This window comes from Eurypyga helias, unplaced genomic scaffold (genome assembly GCF_000690775.1).
Source record: "Eurypyga helias isolate BGI_N326 unplaced genomic scaffold, ASM69077v1 scaffold13734, whole genome shotgun sequence".
Taxonomy (NCBI): domain Eukaryota; kingdom Metazoa; phylum Chordata; class Aves; order Eurypygiformes; family Eurypygidae; genus Eurypyga; species Eurypyga helias.
Genome location: NW_010244411.1, coordinates 12,434 through 33,924, shown reverse-complemented (window position 1 = coordinate 33,924; position 21,491 = coordinate 12,434). Strand labels below are relative to the sequence as shown.

The following is a 21,491-nucleotide window of genomic DNA, read 5'->3' as shown; positions in this document are numbered from 1 at the left end:
ACCCCGCCCCCAGCCAACTCCCCCCTAGACTGAGATTCTGAGCAAGATGTCTTACGGCAAGAAATATCTCTTTGGTTAGTTTGGGTGAGTTGTCCAGACTGTGTCTCCTCCCAGCTTCTTGTAGAGAAGCAGCTGGGATACAGGTGCAGTATGAGAAACTGAAAAACTCCTTTGACTTAACATACACATTGCTTGGCAACAACCAACAACCTCAATGTTATCAACATTCTTGTCGGCACAAATCCAAAACATAGGCTCATACTAGCTACTGTGAAGAAAATAAACACTATCCCAGCCAAAACCAGCAGAGATACAAATGAAAACACATCTACAGAGAAAAGGCTGTAACTGAGTTCAGATAAACCTGATTTTTCTGTATTCTGCATTCCTGAGTTACAGAAGTGCAAACAATCTCACTGAAAATATTTAGGAAGACAAAATATTTTACAGAAGGATCCTTTCAGAATCTGTGATATGGAAATCAAAACCCTTACTAAAATAAAAAAGAACTATTATTGACGAATTAGAAATTAATACACTGAACTACGGCATTCTGTCACAACTCTTAAAAAAGCATTAAAAGTTAATGATATTTAGACAGCAGATGAAGACAGCAGATCTCCTAAACAGCAAAGATTGCTAGAATGAACACAGGAATTAGTGGCCAGGCAACAGCTGGTATTAAGCACAAAATACCCATCCTGGATACACAGATTGCTGTGAAAGTGTAAGGTGTCATCATGGCCATTTTTGTGTTCTGATCACATGAAAGCATACTCTAAGAGGGTCCCTATTGCAAGAATACAAAATGTTAACACACTGGGGATTAGCAAGGACTATGTTGTTGTAAACTTCCTATTTTTTGTGTGGCTGCTGAAAAGCATTTGGTTTTATTTTTGGCACTGAAACAGGAAAACCTGCCCATTCCATAAAGGAATGAGAGATCACCTGCACACACCCATTGGTTACATGCCCCTGAGCTTCGCTATCACTTCAGTCTCTGACTACCAAAACTCCTGTCTGAAGGACTGCACAAGCAACTCCTCTAAGTACCATGGCCACTCAATGGCAAAGCTGTTACTGAGCAATGCAAAGTACTTCCATCTTTTCCTGTGTTACCCAAAACACACTGTTGTCCAACAGCAAAAGCTGGAAACAGCAAGTTTAGAATATACTTGTACCAAAATTAAGTAAACACTACTTGGCAGTGGCTTCAGTATTTTTATCTTAAATCAAATAGTCACTTGTGCTTTCTATGTTTTTTTGCTCACTTACCTTACAAATATTTAGGCCTGGACCCTGTAAAAACTTGAGCAGCTGTGCCTTTTTTTTTTTTTTTTAGATTAGATGTACAAACTTCAAGGGCACTAACCACGACAAAGTTAGGATCACACAGGTTTCTGTAAGATGCAGTCTAAATCACAACAGGGACGTCTGATTCAAAGTTCAGATTACAAGAGTAAAATTTAATGAACACACATCAGATGCCTTAGCTGATTATAAACAGAGTAACTTACCCTGATTTTTCTTTTTCTTCAGTGTCTGCATTTACGGTAGGATTTTCCATTTCTTTAATCCTCTCCTCCTCTGTGTCTTCTAGTTTGGTTTCATCTTCAGTTTTGATTACATTTAAGTCCTTTTCTTGATCAGGCTGAGTATACGCAGAATCTGGCAGATTTTTTTTGTTTCCCTAGGATAATAAACCTTTAGTTAGCTTACAAGGTGAAATAAAAATACAAAGGATTTAAGAAAAGACAGACAAAACACACAGATGAGAAAAAAAAAAATCCAAACCATAGAGTCTAGGGCTTGTTTTAAAATTACAGCACCTACGCTCTTTTCCCTTCTGAAAATCTCAAACTAAACATAATAGACTTCGCAGTTGCAGCCAGCGTCTTAGCTGGTTTCATCACAATGATATAGCCATGCAGCACTCAGACCTGAACTGCAAAGCAATCCCTAAGATGAACACTTCACAGGGTATGTTTTCACTCAGGATGCAGAGATGCTGGCCCACCTGGTATTCACCCCGGAGTCAGCACCAGCAGACAAGCCAGGACTGGCTGCCAGTTACAGTCAGTATTACTGTTGCGTTGCACACTAACTCGAGAAGCTACGCCGCTTCCAGTGCAAACGGCTACACCTGCACAGCACAGCACTTCAGGTTACCGCCCCAGACTTCCTTTGCTAAAACCTTGAAGTCAACACTGGATTTTTAAAAGGTGTAAACATTTGTCTCTCTGGATCACTGAACTATATTAGACCACTGCGTACATCATATGGTCCAGGTCTTTGTAGAGCTTCAGTGGATTCACTGGAGCGGAAAAGTAAAAGCAAGATTCTGAGGGATTAAAAGCACGGCCAAATGCAAAATAAAAGTATCAGCACTGTAGCTAGCTCTGAGCATGCATTACTCAGATTAGGATTAATCTGCATGCTAATTAGTCTCCATTTGACCTGGGAAGCCCCCAAACAAGTGGAATGTTGCAGCTGCTTCCTAACAAGTCAGATATTTTGACACCATGATCCCCTAAACCAGACACCTAGAGGTAAATACGGCTCAAATGTGTTGTTCTGAATTAGGTTTACAGCACATGTTTGTCTTTTAAAATCCATTATGGAGATTTCAATCTTGGCATGAACTCATGGTTATCAACACACCTGACTTTACAAACAGGATATATCATGAACATTAAAATATTTTACCAGAACAGAGGCCTTATCATTTTCTTTACTTTCATTATCATTCTCAGCTAGCTTTTTTTCTTCTTGTTGTACTATGGCTACTTCCTCCTGCTTGCGCTCCTCCTTATCCACTTTTATTTCTTTTACATCCTGCTCTGGTTCTTCACGCATCTTCAATTCTTTTTCTTTTTCACAGTCTTTACAAGGCTTGCTTGTCACTTTCTCTGGCAATGCCATTTGAAATTCAATGTTAGCTGATGTACAATACTCTTCAAAACCATAGAGATATCTAAAAGAAAAAAAATTGCTTGCAATAAGCAAGTTTGTTTCAAGAAAGAATAGGCTATGTAGCAGAAGCTAAACATAATGTTTAAAGCCTACAATGCTGTATTATAACCAAGACGTTATGGACATTACGTGTAATACCACTGCCACGGGATCACTTCAGTACTTTCTAGTGCTATTTTAGCACAAACTTCACAGCTTTGTTACTTACTTTTTGTATGCACATTTAACATTATATCCTGCAGCTGAATTCAATACAGGGATTCCAAGATCTTGATAAACTTGCTTCCACACTGCTCCACTTTCAATCTGTAAAGAAAACGAAATTACGGGGTTTTTGATTTAACGCACTGACACAAAAAAAAAAGACTAAGTTGACAAAGTTTACAACTTTGGAAAATAATTAAGTAATTTCCTCCGATCTAAAAAATTACTATTTATCACACACAGAGTATTTCACTCAAATGAAAACAATAGGCTACAATGCAAACCATAGGCTAATGTAACTACTTGAAGCAATTTAAGATTTCTGCATTTCAATAAGCCACAGCAGGCTTTCCTCTCCAGGTGGTAATAAAACAAAGGAAAAAAAAAACCAAGTATCAGAAAAATCAGTATGTAATTTTTATTTTATATTAAAAATAATTCTTACCTATCAGAAATTGAATTTTAATTTTTCATTTCCAATTTATTCCAAGCATTAACAATACTCAGCCATAGCAGTACTGCACCAGATACACTGGCTACTGCTCTTTCATTATGTCCTTTGGTGTCTAAGTTTTGTGACAGTGTGATATGCTCATTTCTAACCATCTGTGAAGGTAAAGCAGATGTACTGCAACACCCAAGCACAAGATCCTCTCTTGTATATCAGAAAGGTGTCACTGCACCAACATACCTCCTCAACCGACAGGCTAAATTTATGGGAAACAGTCCAAAGCAGTAACAGAATCTGCTTGGCCATGAATTCCATATGCTTCAATTACTGCTCCAAGACCAATCCCACTAATCCCAGTTAGCACATTCTTCTATGCATTGCTCAGAATAGATAAGAATTAAGGGCCTCCCATCAGACCTTAAACTAGATTACTTGTCTTTGAGATTTTATTGAGCACTGACTTATTTTGCTTTCCAAACTAACAACTTCTATCAGACAAACATTGCTTGAAATACCACAAAAACACACATGCTGATATTATGCAGCAATAACTAAGCATGCTGAGTAGATACGTAATTTATAGAATATTTAGTTTCTGGTTCCTCTTAAAGCATGTTTTTCAGAGCTATAGGGTGTCTTACGTAGCTGTAGTATTCAATTTTCGTATGTCTAGAGCTCCCGTGTAAGATTCTTCCTTATCACTACCTAAAAATAAAGAGCATGCTCTGAGTTTACGGGTCTGGAACACTCTTCATACTAATACTCACATTATCAAATCCTCCAAGCTTGTGCACAAGTCTGAATAATTTGAAGAGATTCAAGTTTCTGTATCCTAATACAGGTCGTTTGTTAATAGGAGTCCCTGTGAACAAAGACAGTGATGGCAATGTTTTGAAATATCTTTTTCTGCATACCATGAAATCCACATAATATGCACTGCTACACTATTCAATACAGTATTGTAAACCACTTCCCCTGACCAACTCAAGCATCTAGTACTACTTCTTCATGAAACTAAACAAAATCAAGAGTCTTAACCCATTTTTCTTGGAGTTCAGTAAAGTGATTTAATTCCTACATATTCATTCTTCCATAAACTACTGAACATGCACAAATGATGCAACTTTTTTTGCTACCTAGATTATACATATTTTTACTTCATCCACTGAAACAATTACATCTAAAAATACCAGCGCAGTCCTCTTACTACAATAAAAATTAAAACAAACAAACAAAAAAAAAACCACCAACAAAACCAAACAAAAAAAACACCAAACCAAAGAAACACCCACACCCCCTCCCCAGGAACAAATCCCACAATGCTTTGAAGAGCTGAAACTTCCTATGCTACTGTACTAGCAGTAGCTACCACACTCTTGTAAACAGTTCTTCAAATCGTCTTTGCACGTAATTATAAAGACACTAATTTAACAAACTATAATACTAAATTTAAACATAAACGCCCTCACCCCTGCAAGAAAAAGTACAGCCACTGTACAAATACCTGATAAAGGCTGAATATAATAAATGGTGTTTGCTTTTAAAAACATTTCAATCTACATTACTGATAATGCTTAACTGACCAAGATTCACCCAAGAAAACTAGCATAAAGTTAATGCTTTTTTCCATGATCCAAGATAGTGATAGAGTGTACATTTTATTTAAGTATTTTAAAGTTATTAAACTGAGCATATACACTAATATGACTGAGGATACTAAATGTTTGATTATACACACTATAAACACAGAGCAGTGAATATACAAGGATATATGGGGTACTATCCATTCATTTCTGAAATCAAGTGACTGTATTTTAGGAGCAGAGTCAAGTGCCAGGCTTCTCTTCTAAACAGCAGGGAAGCCAGGAGCAGTGAATACAGTTCTCATTGTTCCCAAAACGGAACTGCAAAGCACTACTAATTTACCTACTCAATTCTCTACATTACTTATAAGCAATACATCTATCTTCAGCTTCTACAAGTCGAAGATTAAAATGCCTACCTCTGTCTTCCATGAACTTGTATAGCTGCTGAAGAAAGTTCTCTCGTTCTTCAGGAAATGGCTCTATTTCCTCCTGTTTGAAGTAATGCACACAAGAAAATCATCACCAGTCTTGAGTTACAGCCCTTAAAAAACATATGGCAGTGAAATCCTTGGTTCAAATGTTCAAGTTTGTTTTACTGTAGTCAGCAACAGGATACTACACAGAGACACACACCTTCAGTGCTACGCCACATGGAAGCAAGTTTCATAAACTACAGAAAGTTTTTCAAAAATATGTAACAGTAACTGTAAAAACACACTGAAATTGCATTTTCGATTGATCACTGAAGTGACACCATACATCAAGATGTCCATTTATGCAGAAAGCCCGGGACACAGTGCTATTAACGATCAAGAGATTGTATCAGAGATCTCAAGCCTGTTTCTACTGCAGTTAAGTGACTCTCTGATGCCTGGATATGCCATGTTACTTGGAGGGATGAAGCGAAAGAGAAAGTGGTGCTTGCATACTGCCGTGGGGTACCAGCCGAACGCATGTTGAGAAGGACCAGCCCCAGAACTGAAATATAACAACAGACAATTTTTTTGGCAACACAAAATTCACACAGTATCATAGCCCAGCACTAGAAGAGGGGGTCTTTGTCAACTCTTCTACATACTGTCAGATTTAGTAAAGGAAAGGAAGGCCATTTTCCAGTCTTTTCCACTTGAAAAAAAAAAATACACCAAGGAAAATAAAGGCAACACTCCTCTTCTTAAAAGAGTAGAGAGGATTTGCATGTCAAATATATAGGATACCAGCACCTATAGATCTATAAAGAGCTATGATATGTAGAAGCATCTATGTATCTACAGGAGTGTGTGTGAATATATATAAAGGATAGGAGCACCTATATATATATGAAGCCTGCAGTGACATATTCAAGAGCTTCTTTTTTTTGTTCTGGTTCATGGCCTGAGGGCCACCAGTGAGATTTCTTTATCTCCTAGAAAGCACTAGAATAATCTGCAGGTGGATAACAAAGAAACAAGACCATGCCCACAGGTTCTGTTTGAGAAGAAGATGCTGCTTTACAGCCAGGAGATTAAAGGCACAAAATAATGTTAAAAAACCCAACAAAACGAGGAGGCTGCAAAAACTGCTCAAAGTCAGGTAGAGAGAAGGCACACATGCCATAGACCACTGAGGAGACAGAAGAAAAAAAAAGGGGGAAAAAAGACTTTTCCTCTATTTTAGTGTAAAAGAATTTTTATAGCCTCTAGTGTAGGTTTTGGGTCTTGTAAAAAGTGCAGAAATACTGCTCAACAGGCCTAGAATGTTTGCTCTCAACCTGCTCCTTGTATAGAGCCACCCCAGGCTAGTTTAAAACACAGTCAAGCTAATCAAGTAGACACAGTTTCAACAAACAGTGATTAATTAATTAAGCACAGGTCCTTTGCTAGACAAATGAAGTTAATGGGTAGAAACTTCTTGCTTTAGCTAAACCCTTAAGAGTACATCTTGCAGTCTTTCTCAGAATTGTGCAAGACAAACGGCAGAAGAGCGATTACAGAGACAGCAACCCGACCAGACCCAAAGAAGACCCTGAAAGTGAAACAAGAATTGGAACCCGACAGAAGAATACAGCTGAGACAGGTCACTGTGATGGTCTTTGATAAACGATGAACTTTGGGGACTGAAAGGCTGAGTGGAAATATACAAAGACTTCGGACCTTATGTAATGGGTATTGATTGAACAGTATATAAAATGTGCGAGACCTTGGGCCATTTGCCACGCGCTGAGGTGGTGGCCCAACTCCGAGCTGTTAATAAAGCAAACCTAGTGGCACCCACATCTGACATGTAGTTTTCTTGAACATTAGAAGCCTCCTAGTTCAGTAGGTGACTGAAAGACCTGATAATGGAGAAGAAATTACCATAGGAGATGTCACAGTAAATCCCAAAACACTTGCCTGAGATGAGATCGTGTCTAGCACATGGAAAGACTAGCTCATACAAAGTCACATGAAACTAAGAAGAGCTAGAGAGAACGTGTACAAAGGGTTCAAGGTAAAATATTTGCAAACACTGTAGCAAAAGACTGATTTTTTCACCTAAAAGTAGTGAGGGAATGACCACTATATAAAGACTGCAAATCAACCTGCATAGGTACGAACCTTCATCATGTCCCTGGCTGGACATGAACCTGCTCTGAGAGCTCAGAACTGTGCTGAGCACAAAAAAGTCCTTGGTTCCCCAACACTAAGCAGAGCATAGCCCCTTGCAAACTGGGCTTTGCAACTTTTGATCAGAGCTGGATAGTCTCCTGCTTGAAGAGGCAGAATGAACTTGTGAGCATGGTGAGGTGGCAAAGTTTCTGCTTCACATCTTTGCAGTCTCCTAAGAAATCTTAAATAAATAGATGAGTGAATAAATGAAACTCTATCTTCTGGTATGCCAGAGCCACAACCCCCAGGGAGGACATACTGAGAGAAAGACCATGACAACCATTAAAGACCCAAACCAGTTCAGTTTCTCCTTTAGAATTCCACTGTTGATGGGAATTTCAGTCTACTGCATTACTGGCTGTTGCAAAACAAATCAGAGAACAGCCCTCAAACCCTAGTGACAGAAAAAGTGATAAGGGGCAGACACAGATTTTGAGTACCACCACAACTAAAAGATTCAAAAGCCCCTCTCTTCAAGCCTCAGAGCCAGCTGTGAAATAAAATTATTTCCACTCATTTTCTTCTTTCCTCTTCATTTTTTTCTGGACAGAAGGCTGGGAGAAAAGAATAGACAGTTAGAAAACCAAGCATGAGGTATACTGCGTCCAACTGTGGAGCCCTCAATATCAGAAGGATATTGACCACTTGGAGCGAGTCCAGAGGAGGGCCACGAGGATGATCAGAGGGCTGGAGCACCTCTCCTATGACAAAAGGCTGCAAGAATTGGGCTTGTTCAGCCTGGAGAAGAGGAGGCTCCGAGGAGACCTCACTGCAGCTTTCCAGTATCTGAAGGGGGCCTACAAGGGTGCTGGGAGAGGACTTTTTACAAGAGCCTGTAGTGATAGGACAAGGGGTAATGGGTTTAAATTGAAATCAGGGAGGTTTAGCTTAGATATCAGGAAGAAATTCTTCACAGAGAGGGTGGTGAGCCCCGGGAACAGGTTGTCCAGAGAAGCTGTGGATGCCCCATCCCTGGAAGTGTTCAAGGCCAGGCTGGATGAGGCTTTGAGCAACCTGGTCTAGTGGAAGGTGTCCCTGCCCATGGCAGGGGGGGTGGAACTAGATGATCTTTAAGGTCCCTTCCAACCCTAACCATTCTATGATTCTATGACTTCATACTTCCAGGAGAAGAGAGAGAAGAAAGGTGGAAGAGGAGTGCACAGGCTAATGTCTTGATTGAAAGTTCTTTTGCTTCTTTAGATCAGGGTAGTCAGAGAGATAGCTTGTACTGAGGCTGTTCTTCAGCAGACCAGGATAAAAGAGTGGTAGAACAACTCTGATTTCTTGGTTATTATCTAAAGGTTTAAAAATCTCTCGCTTTACACCACTCCAAAACCAGTAAACTCCGTTTTCTACAACTAGAACAGGGAAAAACCAGTGCAAACTACTTGCAATGTCTGGTTTACAAGAGGACCTACAGCTGTAGGAAATTTGGGGGCAGAAAAGGGTAAGGTAGAAGGGGAAGGAGGACGAGGTGACAGACACACAACAGAGGAATCGTCAACAACAGGGCCACATCAGCCTAGTTTGTTTTTCAAATATGTCAAGAACACAGGTCAGTAGCAGCTTAGAGCTGCCTCCTCAGATGGAGCTCCTATGCAGAAAGTAACAAACTTCTTTGTGGCTTGGAATGTAAGTCACAGGTAAGTACTGGGGTACTAGCTCTATAGCCAGGAGAAAAGTTTATCATCATTTATGTGAGCAGCTATTTAAGGTAGCATGATTTTAGTATGGACAGAACTCGCTCCATGGCCACAAAGGGGAAAATAAATCAACCCTGTCCTAATATATAATAAAGCAGATGCAAGACAAACTAGGGAGGGCAACTACACACCTTTCTGCACACTACAACATGCTGCATTATTATAGAAGGGCAACAACTGTTTCTTTGGAGGGAGAGTAAACTAGAAACTGGAAACACAAATGGGCCATGATGGACATTACAGTCCAAGAATTAGTATCATCCTAAGAAACCCCAAATTCTGCATCAGTAAAAAAACCCTCCTTTGCCTTCTAATACTGAAACAGCATGTGCAAAGAAAAGGCCAGTCTGGATGCATATGCAGTTGCAAGACAGAATTGCCGATATTTTTAAAGAAAACAGAAAGAGATCTTTGTTTTAAAGTATCAAAAATAGTTCAAGCACCACATATCCTTTACCAGGAACAACTAAGAAATTTTTATTTTTAGCTACACAGAACTTTCCTGTTAGAAGACAGCCAGACATTTAACAGCTGGCAGGTCAGTTCCACTTAGAAATACACACAAGTAAAAGGAACCTTTTTTCTTTTAGAAAAAACAATATGCATGTGACAGCAGACACCAAATAATCTACCCTTCTTCAGCCTGCTCAGTCCCTAGTAGATCCTGCAACCCCTTCTGCCCCAGCAGTAAGATCAGCATGGGAAAGTTTCTAGAACAGGATAATCCTTTGAGTTTTAAATTTCTATTTTTTAGTAGTTCCTAATGACTCAGTCTTTTGACTACATGTTTTTTTTCTTAGTGACCCAAAGATATTTGTTACATTTTCAGGATGATATTTTCATATCAAATGTTCTTTCTCTGTTGATAGCTGAAAGGCAATAATGTTGCCGATGTTAACATGCTAGATGTTCCCAAATGTTAACAAAACCTAGTTAATACTACAGCCTTTTACTAACTTCACTTGCCTCTTCCTCACTGCTGTTATCCTCTTTTTCTTTTTCATCCTCTTCCTCTTCTTCAGCTTCACTGCTGGAGCTGTCTTCTTTCAATTCTGTTTTCCAGTTACTAGGAACAGTTCTGCTTTTATGGAATTCAAGGGCTTGGTCAAAAGCTGTAAAAGAAGCAGCATTTGTTAGCACTGCAGGAAGTATCACTTTGACCAAACGTTTTAATCAAAAAAACAGTAGTCAAGGGTATAGGGGAAGGGGAGAAGCAGCAAAGACTGCTAATTAACAATTCCACCCCTAAATTCAAAGAACCTCAACAACCACCCGTCCATCCTTTATTTGTTTTACCCAGACAAACTGGCCTGGTGTTCTCTGCACATCAAGTTATTCAGACCTATATTAGGTTTATTACCACATTTCTGACGATAGACACAAGTAAGGATCTTCTGTATTAGGGCACCTATGAAACTTCAAGAGAACCACTACTGTAACAGGTTTACACTGTGCTTTATGTATATTGAATGGGGAGAAGGAGCACAAGCTAATTCTAACAGTTTGATCACACAAGCTTTCAAATGAATCCCCAATTCCAGCTACTTCAGACTGCATAAAGGCAACTTACTTGTAAGTATTAGGTTACTATGGTGAGACTAACAGGAAGGTCTAATGCAAAAGGCCAAAGAATAAATAACCTGTAAAGCCAGGGTGCGCTGTATGACGATATCCTCTGTTTGGCATGTCTATATTTAAAACAAGTGCAATAGAAAACGTTTTAATCATGTTTTAGTTTTGTGGGGGTTTTTGTTTGTTTGGGGTTTTTTTCAATAGTTCCTTTAGATTTTCAGAAGTGTTCTCCTTCAATATATTATGCTATAGGAAGAGATCCTCTATTTTAGAATTTTGAAGACATGAACCAATCTAGTCTAAATTTGGCCCAATTTATATAATGAAGTAAATACATACATGAGTTTTCCAACCGACAGGTTTTTTTACCTTGTTTTAACAAAGCGTCAGGCTTTGGTGAAGTTTCACTAATCTCACGAACATCTTTTCTTGGCACAGAAACACTAGATTATTTAGAACATAATAAAAAGAAAAAATTAAATATTTTAAAGCTATATTTATGGTATAATACAGAGCTATTACGAAGACTATAGCACACTAAACATACAGCAGAAGCCTATGAAGTGTATCTTGACAATTCTACAGAGTTAGTCTGGTACAACATTAATCAATTAGTAGATTAAAAACAAGATTTCTACATCAATTTTGTTAAACCATCCATATGCATTCACTGCATATTAAAGAAAGCATTCTTCATCCTGTAACAGGTAGTTTCTGGAATCTCCCAAATATACATAACAAAAACCCTGTATTAATTTAGCAAGTAACTACTACTCACCCACAAACAACAAAACCCTACCTTGCTTAAAATATAAATGAATATTACCCTAAATTGTCAGCATGAAATGAAAGAATTCCAAATTGGAAGAACAAAGCAGTTTGTAATTTCTACTGTGGCTATATCCGAGGAAGCAAAATCTGAACTGCAGTTTTGGGGGGCTGAGGGGTATGTGCTTGTGAGCGCACATGCTTAGGTGTGTTTCTCCAGTGGCATGCATTGACGGCTGAATCAACTGTTAGAGCGACAGCCTAGGCCAAGTAATTAAATCACAGTGAAACTATTAAATATCTCAATATCCTTTCTGCTAAAGGACTCTGTTAAACTGAACCAAGCAGAATAAACAGCTGCAACATGTAAAATAAATTAAAAAAACCCCAAACAACTAGAAAAGACCATACTATTGTCATCCACCTACTCCCTTTCCCTGACCAACATTGAGCTTAAAAGCATGGAGTTTCTTATTTTATTGCAAATACCACACAATCTTGCTTTTCTAGGTTGCTTTGTTTTCTTTACTAATTTGAGTAGCACTACAGCTCTTTTCAAAGAACATCAGACTCTGCAGTTGTAGTCTAGACCGAGATAAACATATGCATTGCTACCTCAAAAAAAGAGGTTTTGGGGGGTGTGTGTGGTATATGCACATGTGTATGCACACCCCCACCCATCCCCTTCTGTAGCTGGATCATCTTATGGCCACATCTCTGAAAAGCAGCGCTGTATTCCAATCAGAGCAGGAAACAATCTCAGGCCACTCTTTAGGTCAAGAAATAAAGTCTTTGCTACCATTGTAACATTGAAATTAAAACTAAGACATTATTAATAGTGACACAGTTCAAGAGTAATTTAATCAAAATATAGGCTGCTAAGAGTTTTCTAAACATCAGAAAAATCTTGGCAGAAACTTATTGAACTTACTGATGTTATTAATACTTTACCCAACACACCCCACTTGTATGGTATAGATTTTATTCCATTATCAACCTCTACATTCCTACTCACAATTTGCCATCCTTGAAAGAGCGGACGAGAATATTGTCTTTTTTCACTGCGATATCATCACTACAATCAGGACAAACCACCTGAAAAGATATTACAAACACAAAGTTTAGAGTAAAAAAGGAAAAACAAGAGAATGATACTGTATAATAATGTATCTCAAAAACTCTTTGGGCTCATTTCTTCTTAGCAACGCTGAGATGAGAGCAACTAAAATCCCTCAAAACAAAGGAGTGATGACCTCCTGAAATTACTGAAGGCCTGACTTCATGCTTGCTTCCTGGAGGGAACTGACGGTTCCTGCCAGAGACATACGTAAGAACAGCATTCTGACAAAAGTCAAGCACCTGTCGTGCTACTACAGCTTATTCTGCTCCTCAGCCTAAAGGCCACAATTTCCACTAAGTGCTGCCACCTGAGTTAAAGACCCCATCGCAAAAAACATCCAGAAATTGTGAGGATGTAATCACCCACAGTTTCAAAAACAAAGACGCAGGAATTATGAAATGAAATTTTATAATGGAGGATTCATAGTGTTATTTACCTAGGAGAGAAGAGTGCCCCGCATACGAGTATTACAACATGTTCCTGAATTCAAGATCTAAACTAATCAAGTCTAGCACTGAGGCAACATATTAATTATTTGTTGCAATTTTAAAATCTGTTTAAGTTTTGTTAAACTAGTATACAAGTCACAAATTAAAAAGCTTCAGGAATTTAATAATATATATACATTGAATTTACAAAGTTAGAGAACAGAAATGCAATCCTCCCCGTCACTCATCTCTCTCCCCTCAAAACATGGGTAGTTCACTGAAAGTTAAAGTGCTGGCTGCTACGAAACCCCAAGCAGCAGCAAATGATGGCAGCCCTAATTTAGCCCTGGAAAATACCTCTCCTCTCTCACACCAACTGCTTTCAGTCCTACTTTTTCTGCCAAACACACAAAGATACTGCATGGCAAAAGTTGTTTTTCCTCCTTACATCAGTAAAGTCAAAAGTTCCATCCAATTTGGAGAGAGTTGCATGTATGGGCCAAATATCCTTCCCAAGAAAAACAAAACCTATCAGCTTACGTCTCCAAATTCAAGGCATTCTATAGCCTCACAGAAATTACACAACTATAACTTACTAACTGAAATGTAGCTTGAGATACAGTTTGCAACAGTGTTTTAATACCAAAACTGCGACAACCATCCCCCACTTGAAACAGAGAGGTGCAATCTCCTAGCTCTCCGAAGGTGGAAAAAGGCCCTTCTGGCTTTAGCTATTGCTCTTCTAGAAGCATCAAGATCTTTGTCAGAAATCCACTCAGAGGTTGGAAAACAGTTTACAACCTCATCTAGTGCTTTTACATCAAACAACATCACGTCAATTTTGCCCGAACCACGTTTTTTCAATTTCCTTGCAAAACAAACTCCACTGGAGTTATGGGAGGATGTCAAAGACGATCCTATGTAAACTCAGTTTTCTGAAAATGCTGCAAGCACATTTCCTCACTGCACCTTCCAAAAGCCTTTAAACACACACTAAAACTAAGCAATGCTATAAGGCTTACTAAATCACACTATCTGACATAAGGAGCAACTGCCAGGCCTTTTTACAATTACAATTAGCCATTACTCTCAACCCACCCCAGCCCCACACACACCCCCCACCCCAGCCACCCCCAAATCCACACATGCAGAATTAAACCAATGCAGTCAATCACTGAGTCCTCAGAATAATTTTTTACCAAATTTAGACCTCTACAGTTTTACATTTATAAGTGACAGGCTACCTATTTATAGAACTAATACCCAAAGTAATCAATTTGCACTACCAGTCTTAACTGTTATTTGCTGTAAAGGTTTAGACTAATCCTTCAAGTTCTTTTCCCATAATAAACTTGTACAGTGGCCTCTGTGCTTATACACAAAGCATATCTGTACACAGATAGTAATTCTGGGATATGTGTTCATCAGCATATTAAACATGAATTTTCATGCCATTATTCACATGACTATAATTAGCATAATAGCTAAAGCAAAAGTTACCAGTAATAAGATAAAATTACTTTGCTGATATAGCAGAGGTAAGCAGCTCACAATGTAGAAGGCTGGAGACACACAACTACATGGGAGAGGAACAAAAAAAATGCAATTTGGGGCATAAATCTATTCTTTGGTATAACCTTTCAGGTTAAGTGCAATATGATGTTTATTTGCAGAGCTATAAACCTGATTACTAAAATAACAGTTAATCTGGGATAAGCCATTCAGAGTTAACGAGTTCCACCCTCCAACTTTATCCCCCTACTGCTTCTCATTCATTGCAGGAAGCTTTCATTGAGGAATGAGCTATCCTAATCTCCAAATAAAAGTCAAAGAAGTAACAGTGTGTATCTTTATACCTTAGGAGAACAACCAACAATTCAGCTCATCTTTAAGGTCTGACCCACAGCTATCCTGGGTCTACATGAGTCTCACCAAGCCTAATACCCATCAGAGAGGATGCCATGGAAACTGCTACCCCTCACGTGCATGACTAGGAGGGCTAGACATCAAACAGCTCATGCCACTCTGACCACTCAGGATGCAAGTGTGAGGTAGGCCATACCGCATCAATCTTGATGCCAACTTGCAGTAAAGAACCAGCTCTGGTTTTTTGCCTATTACTGAAAACCTCTCTTCAAGCTATCTGTCAATAATATGGTATCTCCTTGCTGTATATTCTGCCCTCACCCTTGTTGTGAAAGGGACTTCAGTGACTCATTCTCTCCCACCAACTTTTCCAAAAGAAGTCCTACTGAAAAGCCTCTGGACTGCATTACAACATGCAGGAGGTGACAAGTAGGAAGTTGCAACTGAGAGCTATTGCACACACTGAGAGTTAAATGTTACTGTGTGGCATCTTTTCAAAAGCAGAGCACAAGACTTCCTGAAATTAGATAAACATTTTAAGCTTTCATTGCCAGGGAGAAATTATTCAAATACTTACAATTAATAAGAAAATAAAAATTAAAAAACATGGTACTAGAAGATACCACATATGGAAATACGTTAATTTCCAAATGTGTCAATCTATATGCAATCCTTAGACTAACAGTGCTATTTTATTAGAATTTTATTGTAAAAAGTATGTCTTTAAGCCAGACCAAAGGAAGATAGAAAATATTTTTACTAAAAGATTACGATGTTATTTTGAAGGAAATTTATTGGCAATTCTCTACTACCTACCCTTCTTTGCAGCAACAAAGAAAAAACATTTAATTTTATTACTCAATGTGTTTATATTCAATCTAGAAAAAAAGAGTATCTGCGTAATCACTAAACGTCCCCTCTCCTTCCACTTGCTTTATATATTTTCTTCCTTGATAGAACTTGGTAGTTCAGAAAAACGACAAGCAATAGCCTAGGAAAAAAGCCCCGAAATTTTAGTTCAGTAGTACTAAACACACTGTTGGGCTGCAATTAGGTCAACAAGCTCTGGCTGTTTGGAAAAAAACTAAAGCCATGTTAGCAATCACTTTTTGAAAATAAAAAATTTGCATATATATTTCCTTTGACTATTATGATACAGTTCAATTTGAAAAAAAATATTAAATTATAATAAAAATGCAGAATAATCCTTCAAAAATAATTTAAAAACCCAAAGAAAAAAAAAACACAAATAAACAAAAAAAACCAACCCAAAACACAAACAAAAACCCAAAAACCCCCACACCACAAACCAAATCCTTTCTTTTAGTGCCCTGAAAATGAATGAAACTTCACAAAATGAAAATAAAAGTGGAACTCTTACCAAGGCTGGAAACCACAGAGCTTTCTTTTTATCCACACTGAAGCAGTCCACACACACAACTTTTCCTAATAACTCGTCGCTTTGCTTCCTGTCATCTTCATCTTCGTCGCTGGAAGAGGATGAAGATTCTTCTTCAGGACTAAACAATAGAGAAAGACAATCCAACCATTCAAATCTTGCCTATTATACAACAGGAGATCCAAAGCTCATTGTCAAAGAGGCATAAAGAGACTTCAATTGCCTGTTAAGTGTTTTAGGGTAAAAATTAACAGAAGTATTTATAAGGATATTACAAGAATAACTCAAACATTCCAAACTCAGAAATGTGCATCCATGTGGAATACCTGCAAAACCAAACAAACCACCATCATGCATCCACATGGAGGAACAGAAGTACACTGTCAGGACATTCAAAGCAAGAATTCTGCCCTAGTGACGCACTGTTCAAAAATGCTGTTGCAGTTGTAGTTTTGGACCAACACCAAGCTCAACTCTTTTGTTTTTCCCTCTTAATCTTTCTATGCCTTTACTTTAACGGCCATACAAAATAAAAAGCTATTTTGAAAAAGGACAAATCTCTGAAGAAGAAACATGGGCTATGAACATGAACAGCAAAGAGAAAAAGTTGTCTACCTATCCTGAAAGAGTTCTTTGAAGATGTGCAGTGAAGCATTTCAATGACTCTTTCAATTTCACATTGAATGAAGTGTTGGAATAGATGGGCAAAGGTACAAATTCATTTTGATTTTAAAAGATACAAGTTCATTGTTTTGACTGTTCCAGTACAAACTTGCACCTGGTTTTAGCCATATGTGGAGTTTAGACATACAAAAGTACTCCAACTAAAATTACCTGCAACTGATTTAAAAAAAAAAAAAAAAAAGGCGCAGCACTTCGACTCTCTGTAGGTATCTATTTTTTTACTAGTCACTCAGAAGATTAATTCTCAGAAAACACACAGCGTGTTCAAGGAGCCCAACAAGCAGAATTCTAAGCTCTCTTCCATTTTTCACATAACTACTTCTGAGCAAAGTTCAGTATTAACAGAAAACTCACAGTTAGCATTTGTGTAACAGAAGACAACTGATTTACACTCTAAGGTGAATTATTACATTTCATTTTTCCCACCCTAATTTTATGTTGTCATTTGCAGTGCTGATAAAACATTATTGGTTTGGGGTTTTTTTTCCCCAGCATCCTTTTTTAAATAGTGATTTCTTTTAAAATACAGTATTGAAGTCTTTCAGTCTGCTTTCTGAGGATTAAGTATCTCTTGTGGGAAGAAAAAGAAGTCAAGAACTACAAAGAAAGCCAGAACTATTTTACAGACACTGCAACCTAGCTCAGTTATACCACTATCTGTGCAATTTGTCTTTTTCCTCAGTTCAGTCAGTATTAATGGTAAAAGAAAGATGTGTTGTTTCTGCCATAATAATGTCCTGCATAGTTAGAGAAACAGAGAAGACAACAACCCAATCACAGATACTACGGATGCTGCAATTACATTCTCTGTGGTATATGCCAGCTTCTTCCATCTTTTTCCCTCAATACATCTCAAATTATTAAATCAAAAATTAAGTAAATTTATAGTAACACAACATATATAGGGCAATATTTATTTCAAGCTATCAAACAGAGCGTGAAAGGGTAGTCCAAGTACGAAAACTCCCTTTCCACATCACCCATTATCACCTCAAAACTTAAAAAAAAAAAAATCACCAAAATCAACCAAACAAAAAAAACCCCAAAAAACTCCCACTGACCTTTGTTGTTTGTCAGTGAAGTATTTAACATCGGTTTTCAACATCAGAAATACTAAGAATTTCAGCACCTAACTACTCCTGAACTTCGCTTTTCCTTCAATAAGCTTTGCTGCAAACCATGATACTGTTACCTATTTCTAAAAGCCCTTCAGAGACCTTGTAACAAGAAACGAAAGGTCTACATGAGGCTTCTGGTACCTTCTACAAAGACTTCATATCAGCTGGACAGACTGCATTGTAATGGTTTTAATACTGTAAACATGTTGGACTCAAACTAATACTCTACTACAGAGACGCTTCTGAACATAGCTTAAAGCACATTTCCACTTGGATGCTGCCTTTTTTTTTTTAATCTAAATAACAAAAAGAAAAAAACCTCTTGCCTATATCCAGTACTATTTTAAATACTGATTACATGAAGACTTGTAATTCAAGCATGCAACAATACGTGTAAAACTGACTTTCAGTCTGAGTGCTGAACAACACTTTTCATATAGCTTCCTGATTTTGGAATTAGAGAAGCCTGAACATACAGCTAACAGAAGTCCATGCACACTGAAAGCTTCAGAATTGAACACAGACAGCACAGATATAAAAATATTAAGCTTACATATGATTGGATCTCCTTCCTCTGTTTGTTTTCTTTCCTATTACAGGAGTCCCAAAATGTTCAGGATTTGTGAGTGGAAGCTGATCCAACGTCTGTTGAAATGAAAAATACATATACATACACATATAAAAAACTTGGCATACACAATTCTCCAAACCATAAGTTTCTATAATTTGGTTAAAGTTATTTTGTCAGTAGAGAGACTCACTCATCACAAAATGCAGAAGTACAGCAGAGATATCACATCATAAAATTAACGAAGTAATGTGGTTTGGTTTAGGTTTTTTCCCCAACACTTTCTACCCACCTCCAAATAACCAACTTTCATCCAACACACATAGACAATTCTTCCCGCAAGTCCTGCCTTTGGACCATTCAAGCACAGGTATGAGGTATTCTGCTGACCTGGGATACTCCATCTCTGCAGAATGAATTTTCTGCCTGTCCTATCATCACACTAAACATCAAATCATCTACTTAGAAATGAACAAAGGTCTCCTATGAAATAAAACTGCAAGACAACTCAGTAGCAGCAAACACCACCAGTTAATTGTATTCGTTAATAATTCATAATTTGATATGGGAAAGAAAGATTATAAAACAATTGATAATTGAGACGGTGCTACTTGATATATAGTAGCATCAAAACAAGAAAAGAGGGAGAGAAAGAACAAACTTAAGTCATTCAGGGAGAACACTAAAGCATCATCAGAAGGACTTCATGGATATGCAGTGCCTTCTTTCCGCAAGACTGCTGTTATCTGTTTAAATGATAACCGCTGCAGATCTAAAGGCTCCTGGTACACAGAGTTATTCATACAGGCACTTGTTCTTGTTCTTTGAAAGAAGTCATAAAGCCTTCCAAAGTAAACATGGCCCTCCAAATTACACTTCTGTGTCATGTATGACTTTTTAAATGCCAAACAACAACAAGAATCTGAAAAGCATTCTGTGTCAGTCAGAACTGGACACAGAAACAATAAAACTGGCTCTTAAATCTTAAAGGAAACGCATGACCACTTCTGAGTGTGGTGGACATACTGAACCATCCCACACACTTGGGAAGTCAGAGATGAAGTTAAAGCAGTACCAGAACAAGACAATCATGTGCCACTGGTCTAATTACAAAAGAAACTGGAGATGAAATTTTCCCTGCTGAATACCCACGCAATCATGAGATAATTACTAGAAACACACAACATGCATTCACTAAGGGCTAATGACAATTAATTGCTTATCAGTGACTTTTGGTAAGATATCAAAAGCTAAGATGACAAGAATGATAAAATAAAAAGTAGGAGTCACCTGAATGTAAGGTTTCTTTGAATCTGACAAAATAATCTGCAATTATTCTCATTCAACCAAATGGGTTGCACAAAGCAATATATATAGACTAAAATTTTCAACCTGCTTACTATAAAGTAATACTCCTGAAACCATATTAAAGTAGCATTTATGGAACAGAATTAATCTAATCTTCAGGAGTGCTGATCATTAATAACAAAGAGCTCATTGAAAGAATAACACAATCTTCAAAATTACAGCATTTATATCTGAATGCAGATTTAGGCATCTAATTAGGCCCTCTTCTTCACATGCATTTAATCCTGACAAGATGCTAGAAGGTTATCTGAACCTTCACAAGAATGCAGTAAGTAGGCACAACAAACTCAGCTGATTTCGATAAGAAAGCATATTTATGTAGAGGGGAAAAAAACCAAAACCCTGCCTTCAGTAGCTTTCTAATAAGCTAACATGTTTACATAAATCTACCCATCAGCCCAGATTGCCTTACATAACAGGAAGGAATAACCTTCATTCTGAAATTTCAGCTATTTGAAATTTGCTGCAAATTTCTGAATATTGTAATATGCAAAACACCTCTAAGGCATGAATCAGCTTCAAAAAACTGGTAACTGTCTTCAGATTAACAGGTAACAGCAATTTATAATTTGCCTTTTAAAGTAAAGTACTGATCTTTCAAGTTTATCAGCTATTACAAATTAGACATGATCATCTATCTAAAACCCAACATAACTTAATTATATCCAAAGATACACATTAATTTTTTTACCTAACATGTATTTTGATTTTTTCCAATGAATACTTAGAGGTAATGTTTTTTAAAATAAGGCAAAGTAGTTGTCTGATTACTGGTTTTTGTATGAACTACAATCTATGAACCATTAATAATATAAGAAAAATATAAAATGCTGATTTTATTTCTTAATTTATGCAATTTGGTGCCATTTCTTTATTTTAAAAAGAATAAGCCAGACCCTGCAGAATGTATTTTACATAACCCCCATTTTTAGTAGCATGGATGCACATAACATACTGAAGATTGAGGTACTAAAAATATAGCTCTTATATTTTTCCAAATAAAAAGTTTTCATATAAAAAGTCTTCAATTACCTCGCTTTCAGCAAAATGTCTTTC

General features: G+C 37.6%; 1 protein-coding gene across 1 annotated transcript in view; it reads right to left on the bottom strand.

Annotated features, from left to right (window-relative positions):
• Nucleotides 1-1,513: 1,513 nt before the first annotated feature.
• LOC104508206 (AT-rich interactive domain-containing protein 4B-like) overlaps nt 1,514-21,491 on the bottom strand; it is a gene marked incomplete at its 5' end in the record, with an annotated part of 31,320 nt that continues 11,342 nt past the window's right edge. Inside the window, 11 exon segments of the mRNA XM_010149747.1 lie at nt 1,514-1,690; nt 2,707-2,974; nt 3,182-3,279; nt 4,396-4,490; nt 5,631-5,703; nt 10,511-10,656; nt 11,486-11,559; nt 12,900-12,979; nt 16,680-16,818; nt 19,053-19,144; nt 21,468-21,491. The exon segment at nt 21,468-21,491 is cut by the window's right edge and continues 30 nt beyond it. Coding sequence (XP_010148049.1) covers nt 1,514-1,690; nt 2,707-2,974; nt 3,182-3,279; nt 4,396-4,490; nt 5,631-5,703; nt 10,511-10,656; nt 11,486-11,559; nt 12,900-12,979; nt 16,680-16,818; nt 19,053-19,144; nt 21,468-21,491 — 1,266 coding nt within the window.